This window comes from Calypte anna, chromosome 4B (assembly GCF_003957555.1).
Source record: "Calypte anna isolate BGI_N300 chromosome 4B, bCalAnn1_v1.p, whole genome shotgun sequence".
NCBI classification, from domain to species: Eukaryota; Metazoa; Chordata; class Aves; order Apodiformes; family Trochilidae; genus Calypte; species Calypte anna.
The window spans coordinates 7,100,045-7,112,166 of record NC_044249.1 but is presented as its reverse complement, the minus strand read 5'-3'; the positions used below and the strand labels follow the sequence as shown (position 1 = coordinate 7,112,166).

Here is a 12,122-nt window from a genome sequence, read left to right as displayed (position 1 = left end):
TTATAATTTAAGGTATGGCAAATCTTTCTGGAGGCTTTTATCACTTAGTTCTTCATCAAGGGGAATTTGATGTTTGGTATACCCTCATCAGTAGGAAATAATTGATAATAATGAGATTAAATACTCTCAGAGGAGCTGCAAATAGCAAGATGCACATTGCTGAGCTCTGGGTATTTGAAAATAGTCTGTCTTAGAGTGAGGAGAAAAGCTTCCAGTTCCACAGCAATACAAGGCCTGGCTTTATAATAAGCAGAGCAAATAATTGTGAGAGAATGAATGGATGGTTAGTTGTGTGAAGTCAGCAGCAAGGAATTTCTTTCCTTTAACCTTGCAATGGTTCCACTCTCAATAGGGTAACCATACTTGACTGATAAATGCCACCAAGTCCTTTTCTTATCCCAGGTGAATTGGACAGCAAAGCAGAGAGCAAACAGTTAGGAAGGCAGTAGCTTGAAAGCCCTGACAACTAGAGGAGCAGAAGGGAATCCATGACCTGAAGACCCCTGATGGCTGAAGTTGCAGCAGCATCTGCTCAGGACATAATTAAAGAAATTCAACAGCAGGGGTTCTGAAGTTATTCACTTCTGCAACTAAATATATCTGGAAGCAATACCAGAATGCTTTTCGGTTAAGACTTGAATTGTTCTATGTTTTAGATCCCTCTTACCATCAGATGTGAAAATGGATTTTTTTTTTTTTAACAGTTAACCATATTTTCCATATCCTGCTGCAATCACTCTTTCAAAGGAAATGAAGCTGCAAATTGATGATTTGAGGGACATCCTCAGTTCAGTTACATTTTAAGGAGCATTAGGACCAGATGAGATAGAGTAGCATCCCCTACTGATTAGTCAAAGAATGTTTGAGACATTAACCTTTATAAGGTATGGTGACCTTTTGTAGAAGGAGAATAACTGATTTAAGGAGAAAAGGGGTATGCAGGGAGGAGGAACTGAAATTCATGGTACATGTGATGTACTCATGTGTCTCTTTGCAGATGAAATTCTAGTACTGAAAAATGGTATCTTGAGTGTGTTTACAAGGGGAAAGTATTCAACAAGTGACTGTAAAGGATCCTCTCTCTTTCTTCCCCCTTCTGCTAAGCCTCAGAGGAAGAAGGAGGCAAACCTTTCCAGTGTCCTATCTGTGGCTTGGTTATCAAGAGGAAAAGTTACTGGAAACGGCACATGGTGATTCACACAGGTTTGAAAAGTCATCAGTGTCCTCTCTGCCCATTTCGCTGTGCCCGCAAGGACAATCTCAAATCACACATGAAGGTAAGGGAAATGCTTGGTGACATCAAAACATTTGATTCATTAATCAAAAAATCACAGTGTAACAAACCTATTTCATTTACACTTGTAAGAACAAAATTTCCCTAGTTGTACCACTTATTATGCCTTTATTTAGGTAAAGTGACTGTAAGAAGAGAAAGAAAACTTTTTTTTTCCTTTCATTTCCATTTTATACAATGTGGAAACAGCCCTGGGTTATGTCAACTTGCTGCAACATAAGCTGGCTGTGACTGATTTAGTTCTGGACCTGGAACCAGCAGAAGAAAGGATGGTAGCTGGGATGTGCCACCATGCAAATCCAGCAGTGCTGCTTCTCAGGATGCCAGCTGGGATCTCTACAGATCATTGTGTCACTCTAGGTGCCCATACCAACTTGGCCAGCTCCAGCCAGGGATTTCTCCATTACTTTCTACAGACAGGCCTGAAGTTCTAACTTTTTACTTGCTGTAGTTTTTAACTGCAGGCACTTCAGCAGTGAAACATTCAAACCAAAATGAACGGCAGATTACACTGTAGTATTTTGTTTAAGTGTTTCTGTTAAGTTGAAAGCATGGACTTGGTTCAACCTAAGTTTATTAGCTAAACCTAGGTTTTTTGGCTCAAACTGAACATGACCTTTTGAAGCAAGCAACGTCTGTGTTATTGTGGAAAAATATAAAAATTTAAAGAAACTCTGCTTAGAGAAACATACAGAATGCCTGTTCTTGAAAGCTCTAGAACATGCTTAGTGAAGTAAAAATGGTACCTGTCTCATTAGCCCCTGGACAAAGAAGACAAAGTGCAAATTGTTTCCCTTTTTAAGGCAGCTGAGTTCTATAACAGTAAAATGTCCTATTATAGTTATTATTTCCTCTGTTTTAGACAAGTGTGTGTGGCAGACAAGTAGACTGGTGTGGAGTGGGACAGTTCAGCTTTTACAGGTTCTGTTTCTGTCTGAGGTCACTAGATCACACACAAGTGACTGTTCACTTCAGTGTAAATGATTCAAATGATCCCACTGTTCAGAACTTGCTGTATTTTAGGTCTTGTGTCTGAAATTATCCCCCTAAGGTCCTGAAGGCTTATCCCTTAGTGCCCCTACTATGGACGAGTGCACTGTTCCCAGGCATCCTTGGTGTATCATGGTAATCCTTTACAGTTACAAGTAAGTTTGGTGTTTGTGGCTCTTTTAGGACTTAGTGTTCGATGTTGACTAGAGGGCACAGATGGCCATCTGGGGTAAAGATGAGTAGAAGGAATTGGGAAGGCAGCATGATAAGAAAGGGTTTTAGTTTTTGGTTGTTGGCAGCCTGCATGCATCACCTAAAAGCTTGCTAGTCCCTGGAAAAAAACTGTTGCTGTCTTCTGCTTTGTAAAGGACATCCCTTTTATTTCCTGCAGAAATTCATGTTCTCTGCTTGCTTGGTTTAGTTGGGTTTTTTGGGGGTGTTTTTTGTTTTTTTAGAATTATTATTTGCAGGTTGAGAGCCTACTTCTCCCTTTTTGGCATGGTGATTTCCATGGGTGGTCACAGGTAGGATGCTTGAAAAATTAGGGACCTTTCCACTGTCTCTGTGTGCTATCAAATTGATGGCTATCTGAAGCCCTTGTGCTCTTTTCTACTCCCCATCTATCATGAACTCCTTCATTAACTTCTCATCTTAAAACACAGACCACTTGTGCAAACACAGAACAGAGAGTTTGGTTTGGGCCAGGTTAGTGGTATAGTAATCATTACTAAGTAATCAGAACAAAATTTAAGCAGGTGGATGAGGAGGTAGGGCATGGCAGTTGTGTCCAATAGTGCCATAGATAATTGGAATTTGCTTTGAATGTATAAATTGATAAGATTGAAAACTTAAAAAGATTGCTTCTCTCATTGTAAAAATGTGCTGCTTTTAAAGCTATATGTAAATAACAATGAGACTGGAATAATTGACACACATATAAGCCAAGAGTGTTCAAAACAACACGCATTAAAAATGGTACAGCTGGGAGCTACTTAGGATGCAGCATTCTGGTTGTGCCAGTCAGGTGTTTCAGTTTTCTTCATTGTCCTGGGATCCTTTGGGAGCTGCCCGGCCTTATCTCCTCCCTGGCAGGCAGCCCATGAAGCTGCCTTTAGCTCTCCACCCCTCTCTACTTCCCCATGAGTCAACTCTCTTTACAGGTGAAGGCACATTTTTCAAAACCAAAAGGGTTACTTAAAATCAGGGTACTGGGCTGGTGCTTGTCAGTCATTATAAGCCAAGTTTTATTCTAGGAAGCTACCACAAGCCAAACTTTTTTTCCTTTATGCTGCTCTGTGGTTTTCAGGTTTTGTATTCTGTTGATATGGATGGCAGACAAAGCCTGTTGAGGTGTTGTGTACAGCTGTAGTCCTCAAAATCTAATCGTGTTGTCTTGGTTTCCTTCTAGGCAGTGTAGCCCTGAGCTAAAGCACCTCCTCTTTTCTCTAGGTTCCTGTGGGCTTTTTCCACTGAAGCTGGTCCTGCAGAGATTCAGTTTCCAAGAGTCGTTTGTGTGTGTGTCTCCATACAGCCCTTTCTTATTGAGTGTATCTTCAGGTTAATGAATGATAACTACATGGTACAAATACTGTGTAATTTTTTGGTGATTACAACATTTCAAACTGGAATGCATCAACCCAGAATACATCAACAACATTTTTGGTGTCTTGTTACCTGCTAGAGCAAATCTCAGCAGAGAGATGGATTGATTCAAGCCCTGACCATGTTCAGGTCCACATGTGCTACCAACCATGCTGAGGGAATGTTCTTCCAGTAAGGGCACTTTGCCAGGACCAACTCTCAACTGCAGGCAAGGAAGTGAGAGGCAAGAAGGGAAGCAGAAGGAAAGTTTCCACACAGACACACAATGAACAAAGCTGAGTAGACTGCTTTTTAAGGCACACAGTGTTATCTGTAATTATTATATGGCATTTAGGTTCCACAGTAATAGGCACCTTAAGAAAAAATTAAAATAGTACAGAATTACATTAGTCTGTTTTGGTGACAAATTCTAGTACATGCATAAATACAAATTTTGGCCCTTTTTCTCAGGAATATTAGGATAGCATCACAGGACTGGATTCTGGTATCATAGCATGGTTTCTAGGATTTCTGAGAATGCTAAAAATGAAGCTGGACAAAATTAATGGGTGTGAGAGAGGTGTTTTGTCCAAGAAGACAGCAAGGATTGTACTTGAGTCCTTCTCTCTGTTTATCTAAATATACATTCTGTTGGAATATTGTTTTCTTCTGAAGAATTATAGGATGTGTTACTACTGCAGAAAGCTACAGAAAGGTGTGGTGTAAAACAGTAAGATGTATTCCAGTTTTTGTGCTTTTCCTGGTAGGGAAGTAAGGATTAAATTTACCTCAGAGCAATACCACAAGCATAAGGCAGACTCTGTCTGTCCAATTGGTGTCTTTGGATCATGTATTTATCTTCTTCAGCCACTGGTGGACAGATAGCCTGTGAGATCATACAGGCATGTTCCAAGAAAGCAATAGGATATGAGCCTGAGGACTTGGAAAGGGGGATGAGGAAGAGGAGCATATGGCCACAAATAGCATCTATGAATTTTTTTTGTGCTGTTCTATAGACATAAGGCAGAAATGGGTGAACTAGCTCTTCTAGCTATAAAAAAAAAAAAAAGGTGAACACATGCTGAAGCATGACAGTGTGGCAACATATGAGGAAAGGGAAGATAAAACTTACCAGACAAGTGAGATGCAGTGGCAGGCAATCATGTGATGCTCAGCCATGGGACCTTCCTGCTGCTGTTCCTCATGGAGAGGGACCAGATAGTGAGATCTCAGATTAATATTCTGGTGTAATATGAAGAGGGTTGTAATCAGCCTTCTGAGTAGGGAGAAGCTATTAATTACATGATAATGGGAATAAGGAAAGGCCCTAAAGAATGCAGCTGGGTGCTCACTACGCCCTAGTGATTTGCTTTTCCCTATTTCTTCCTCATCAAGAATCAGACAACTGAATGAGCTTGCTTCCAGTTTGTCAAAGTACAGCAGCATAGGTTATTTTAAAACATCTTGATCAAATTAGGAGGAGGATTTTGACTGTGTTTCATGGGAGAGCTTTTTGTTTGGTTAGGTTTACATTAACCTTGGAGAGCACTGTGGTGTGCCTGTGATTCCATTACATTCCTTCAGCTGCAGGGAAGCAATGCAGACTTGTGCAGCTTTTCAACAAGTGACATCTGGGCCTTGGATCATGGGTACCACAAGTGGCTTCAAATATCTGCTTTTTAATCTTGTCACTTTTTTTGCATAAGACAGAAAATAGATTGGTACCTTAAAGAAAAAAAAGAAATTTTGGAACACAGTCCAGTCCCAACCCTGCAGAGAGGATGTTTTTCCCCTTTGCTTTCAGGTGAAGCAAAGAAATAGTTTCAAAAAGAAAATACTCTATAAATAATGCACGTGTCCTAAGGGGAAGGATCTTACCAAAGCCTAGCACCATAGCACTAAACTTTTGAAAGTGCAATATTTAAAAAATGAGGGAACTTGTCAGAAAAAGAGCATGAAATGAAAAGGCAGAGGGCACATCATGGATGCAAAAATGGAGACTTCTCAAGTGCACTCAAATGCAGCTGCAGAAGGCATTTTACTAAAAGATATTAAAAAAAACCAACCAAACAAAAAGAAACAAAAACAAAACCAAAAACAACCCACAAAACCTCGAAAACAAAACTAAATAAACCAGAAAAAAATCAGTAGGTAGGCAAGTATAACTAAATGGCCAGGCTATACTAGTTATTGATTATGGTAGTTGCTTAAACAGATGTCTCTCATGGAAATGTTAATCCACTTGAGAGTTAAGAAAAATAAAACCTGTAGGAGGCAGAGAAAAAAGTGACAGCTAGGTCATAGAAAGGAAGTGGAGACTGAGTAGCCTGAAGCCATAAAAGTAGCCATGAATGGATTCAGAACCCCAACCCTCATAGGCTCTGATTTTTCTTAGGGATAAAGTTTCTCAGAAAAAAACATTTCCTCTCATTCTAAATGTTTAAAAAATAATAACCAAAAATACCTGTTAAGTCCCACAAAAGAAAGGTGAATGCTAATCCTTCTTTTCCTGGGCCTCATAATTTGAAGAGAGAGTCTGTACAAAGCATTATCCCAATTTTAAGGAAGGGGAATGAAAATATCTGCCTCACCATTACTACAAAACTGCAGGACAAGCCTGTCACCATTTCCCTCATCTCTACTCCTATTGTAGTTGTTTGGCATGATCACATGTATTTAACTGTGGGACATCTGTATGGGCCAGTCTGTACTTCCCATGACTTAAAGTGGATGGTAAAACAGCAGGGATGTTGCTTTTGAGTATTAAAAGATGATACCAGAAATGTTAATATGTCAACAAAAAATGTAAGAGAAAAATATATCATGATATGAATAATGTAATATGATAGGAACATGTGGCTTCTGTAAAACAAAATCATGTGTTCTCCTACTAAGATGTTTTTAACATGTCAGGAAAATCATGAACTTAAGAATCAGTGGAATTTTATTTGGTCTTTAAAAAAGCCTTTGGCAAAGCTGCTCACTGAGAAGCTGCCAAATAAATTAAGCAATGTGATGTACTAGACAAATTACAAATTCACCAAGAGACAATAAAACAAAGGATAGGAAGGAATTAGCAATTTTAAGCATGACAAAAGGCTAAAAGAGGAGTGTTTAGTTTCTAAGAGTAGAACTGTGCATATTTTAGCAAATGTGAACTGCACAAAATGATGACTGTGAGTATAAGAGAATTGTAGACTCTACAACTTCATGTGCATGAATCAAGATTAGAAAAGGTAAAGCTGGGAACTGAATAAAAGGAGGCTGGCTCACATAAACAAGGGGGCAAACAAAGTTCTTCCTGACAAATATGAGATACTGCACCTTGGAAAGAGGAGTCTGATCGTGCACCTGGATGTCTGATACAATGAACACCAACTACTTGAGGACAGTATTTGAGTATCATTGTAGACAGTTCAATGACAACCTTTTCTTGTCATGTACAACAGATGTTAAAAAGAACACTAGATATTTGAATGTCTGTAGAAAAAACAACAACAAAAAAAAAAACAACCCAACCGACCAACCAAAAAAACCAGAAATAACACCCAAAATGTTACAATGCTGTTATTAACATAATGTATTCTGTCACTTAAAATGTTCACTTCTGGTCACTGCACACAAAAAAAGATGTATCAGAAATAGAAGGGATTTTAGAAGCTGGCAATGAAAATTATTAGTGGGGTGGCAAGAACTCCCTTTGAAAAAAGAAGCTGAAAAGAATGGGGCTGCTAGCTGTAGAAAGAGGTGTGATCATAATAATGTGTGTGATAGAGAAGATAAATTGAATGGCTTCCTTTTTTCCTGTGAGAAGGAAGAGGCACAAAGAGAGACTGAAACAAAAAAAATGATCAATAGATAATTGTACCCAAGTCCTCAAACTTAGCCTAAAATTTTTAAGGCATGTATATTTCTGTTGAAAATTCTTAAATTATTGTTCAGAATTTTAAATACATATTAGAATTTGGTTTTGAGAATTAAAAAGTGAAGTCTGGTGGGACTGGATGCAGGGCACTGGGTGCTAAGTATTGGGCTTGATGTTTGATATGCATTTTCTTCTGCTGTAAAACTTCTTAAAAAATCTGTGTGTTTGAAATCTCAGTGGGTGTAAGAGATAAAGTTGCCATGGTGAGAGTTCTTGCTACCATTTGCACATGTTGGTGCTCTTCATGAAGAAGAGAGTTTACACACTGCTGTGCTCACAGACCATGCTCTTTCCAGTGGTGTAGACAGGCAACCTGGTTGGCATTTCTTTTAAAACCTGTTGTTGTGCTGCTATTCTTCTGTATTTGGGAAGTGCTACTCTTGCCCCAGCCAGAGCTCTGGAGCATCTGCACCAGGACTCTCAGGATCTAGATCTCAGCAGGAAACTGGAAAATGGTGAAAGCCTAAGCTAAAGCTAGGTTTTCCAGGGTCCCTGGTGTAGAGCTGAGCTTTGATGAACCCTGAGCTCCCAGGGCTTTCAGATTTAGAAGCTAGAGTAGCAAGCCTTGGATCACACAGCTGGCTGCTTCTGAGCCAGGGGGTGAAGGGTAGAGTGGTACTCAGCAGGGTGGAGGAATCACACCTCACTTGCTAAGAGTTCATCAAACCTCCGTGTGTTTCTGGAGAAATATTTTATGTTCACCAAATTGCCATTTTCCAACAAAAATCTGTCTCACTGAAATGTTTCCAGCCAACTCGAGTCACAAGTGAAAATGAATATGTGGAGCTCAGTCTGGTGCCAGTTTGTCCTGCTCATATGTTCATCAATTAGTCAGGAAAGATGTATGTATTTGCCAGTCTTTCTGGAGGGAGTAGCCCAGAGTGCCTCTGTCAGGATTTAGAATTTATTTGTGAAGCTATAGGGAAAAAGCTTTCCAATATACCTGCCACTATTACAGTGGACTCATTTATTCCTTCCCTTTCATGAGTACTGTGATAAACAAGAAAGTGTCTAATTTTATTTATATAGGTTATACCACTGAGTATGTCTCATACTCAGTAAATACATAATGGTTTACATAATATGTAAACCATGATGGATAGATGGATAGGAGTGAGTGAGTTCTCTTTCAAAGGTGATCAGGGTAGGATACTAGGGATAGTAGCCATACTGCAACACACAGTCTCTGTGAGTAGAAGCCTTCAATCAAAGTATGAGGATAGTAAAATAAGCTGTCATCATTAATTGACTGATAAAATAGAATAAGTGGCAAACACTATCTCACATTTGTATTTTATTATGACAGAGCTCTTTATTTTCTGGTAGAATTAATCTGCAACCAACACTTTCCATAGTGCCTTGGTATTTCCAGGTGCTTTGCTTTTGCTATAATGATACGTGAATTTATGATGGAGGTTGCTACGCATGTTGGTTTTTTGCTGGGTTGCTCTGGACCATTGTTATTTATGAGGCTGCACAGAATGATCATGCTTAGCAGAATATGTAATCAATAAGATGGGGATTGTTTTTGGTTTTGGGGTGGGTTTTTTTGTGTTAAGAAAGCTACTAGTTATGCCTTGGAAGTCTTTCTATGGACTGACAGGTCAGCAGGATCCAGTTGTAAGGACTGCTTGATCCAAAACAGACTTCATCATTTCCATGTGGCAGAAACAGATGTTCCTTATTTTTGGTTTTTTCACTTGAGTCCTATGTTTATGTTCTTTGACTTGTGTGTGAGAGAATCCTACTGTTCTTGGTGCCTGACCTCCTTCCTGGTGCTCAGAGTGAAGAGTCCACCCGTTAGTTAACTTTTCTCTCTTTCTTTTTTAAATGTTGTGAAATGGGTAGCATAAGATTTCTGTAATGCTATGTAAGCTAGTAAGCTGGTTTGCTTAATACATGCTTTTATCTTTCACCTCTTGAACCAGGTTCATCAGCACCAAGACAGGGGTGAGACCTTTCAGTGCCAGCTCTGCCCTTTTACCTCCTCCCGCCACTTCAGCCTGAAACTCCACATGCGTTGCCATCAGCATTTCCTTAGGACAGAATCCAAAGTGAAGGAGGAAATACCAGAAACTGAGGTGAAGGGATCACCACAGCTAAATAGTGACTCCTGTCCTGGACCACAGAGGGAAGGAAGTGGACCTGACCTTACAGGATCAGCATCTGTGTCTAAAACACCTGACGTGGCTGGGCAGCCTAGTGGAGGTATTCCACCTTTAGTAGTGAAAGAAGAACCCAAGGATGACAGTGGGATCGCAGTTGCACCTTTTGCTCTTAGCACTGTTAACAGAGCCCCCAGCAACACAAAGCTGAAAGACTCCTCTGACTTTGTGGCCAATACAGCATCAGCACTATTCAGTCAAGACATTTCTGTCAAGATGGCATCAGATTTTCTTATGAAGCTGTCAGGTAATTGAACAGCAAGTGGCAGCATCAGCTGCTTCTGCATGGGCCTTGGGTTTGCAGTCTCCCAGAATTTCAAGGAGAAAACATTGCAACTTCTTAACTTAAGATGTCTTGGGTTTTTTTGATAAGAGGTGTGTGATGGAGGGAAGAGGGGCAACGGTGAGGGAAGAGAAAGCTTTTATACCAGCTGTTTAATTGCTGGTATTGGGAGTGAGAATTTTTCATCCAGGCTTTCATGTTCATTGACAGTTACCTTGGCAAATCTCATTTGGTGTGTTTTTCAGGCATCCTGAATACCTGTAGTTCTGGTTTTGAACAAGCACCCAGCATGTTAGAGAGTTCAGCTCTTAAGTTCTCTGCCTTTGCCCAGTCACTTTCTTTTAAGAGTATTTGAGGTCTGACTAATAAATACATGTTACTGCATTTCTTGATTTTTAACACTTTTTAAAAGGTAATCCTCAAGATTCATGAACAGCTTTTAATTTTTCTACTATTTTAGTTGAAATCTGTATCTAATGCAAAGCCTGTGGTTATTGTGTTTTCTTCCACTGTCAGATTATTTCTCTATGAATGATATTGATACGTGAGGCTCTGAAGTGGAGGATGTGTTTGGGGTGAATCTGTTATATTTTATGTGCTCTTTTATTGATTTGACTGAGCACTTGAGAATTGTGGACACAACAGGGGGATGTTCTATACTAAATGTTTTCAAAATTGGCCTTTAATTTTTAAAGACAAAGAAGTCAGGAAAAATGTCACGGAAGAAACTTCTGTTTTACAAGGAGATTGCAGTCCCTATGTCAAGTTTTAGACTTTGGAAATGGAAAATATCCTTTTCCATAGAGAATAATTGGCCTCCTTTTTCCCTTTAAATGCAATGTAAGTTTCATTTTGCATTTTAGCAAATTTTTTCATCAGGTATTTTGGAAAGGTTTGCTGTCTTCATCTGCCCAGACCTTTCATACCTCTGGGATCACAGTTCTGTGGAGAATCACGTCTAATGGGTAAACACAAGAAATCAAGCCTGAGGCTTCATGGAGCAAACTAGGAAAGGAGCAGAGGACAAGCAGCATTTAAACAGGCTGGCACAAATGGTTTGCTGTAAGGGCTGGAAGAAGCCACAGAAACCTCCCTTCAAAAAAAAAGAAAAAAAAAATAAATCTGTTGATATGATTTATTATTATGACCAAAAAAATGAATGAGGATAAGCCTGTTTTCATTTGCTTGTAAATATTTTTACATGTACATTTTTTAAATTGCTTTTTAATATTGGACTCTATTTGAAATCAATTTTTATGTTGTCTGAGAGCTGTCCACTATACATTGTTTTTCTAATGTCTATCTTAAATTTGGGTTCCTGTGCACTAAGTGGCTCTAAACATCAGCTATGAGCTGACCTGGTGCTGGTAGTGCTCCTGATGGCTGCATTGAGCAGGAACGAGAGCAGAAAAGAGGAGCAGGGGAGAAAGCCTGAAATCTGAGAAAACATACAACATTTTGATATGTTGTTTTTCATGTAGCAGCTGATGGGGAGATGTTTACAGTTTGGCAGACAATCATATTTTTGGTGCCTGATCTATTGGCATTAGAAAAAGGGTACAAATGTACATTATTCATACAAAAGGCCTATGCAGTTATTTGGTGGTGACTTACTCTAAAGGTCTTGAAACCTGACTTGTATGCACTGTTACCTAGCAACATGTTATAAAGTCACTGGGGGAATGAGATGTATCTGTAATTTTGTATGTGTGCATATTTGGATGAAAATGTTCTGCCAGTCACCAAGTTTACTACACAAGAAGAGCAATGTTAAAAGGAAAGGAATTTGTTTTCTCAGGAGATTTATATTGTGTTATATACATTTAGCTCATGCTTTCCTCCATACAGTGTGCATAAATTCAGAAATAGTTCTCTTTTAGCAAG

General features: G+C 39.3%; 1 protein-coding gene across 4 annotated transcripts in view; it reads left to right on the top strand.

Annotated features, from left to right (window-relative positions):
• Positions 1-12,122, top strand: part of ZNF827 (zinc finger protein 827) — a 97,620-nt gene that overhangs the window by 30,715 nt on the left and 54,783 nt on the right. For all 4 annotated transcript variants that reach the window (XR_003987580.1, XM_030450759.1, XM_030450758.1 and 1 more), the window contains exons 3-4: positions 1,105-1,277; positions 9,719-10,202. Coding sequence is in view for 3 of the 4 variants with exons in the window: in XM_030450759.1 (XP_030306619.1) it covers positions 1,105-1,277; positions 9,719-10,202 (657 nt within the window). In the remaining variant the exon portion in view is untranslated. The remainder of the gene's footprint in view (positions 1-1,104; positions 1,278-9,718; positions 10,203-12,122) is intronic.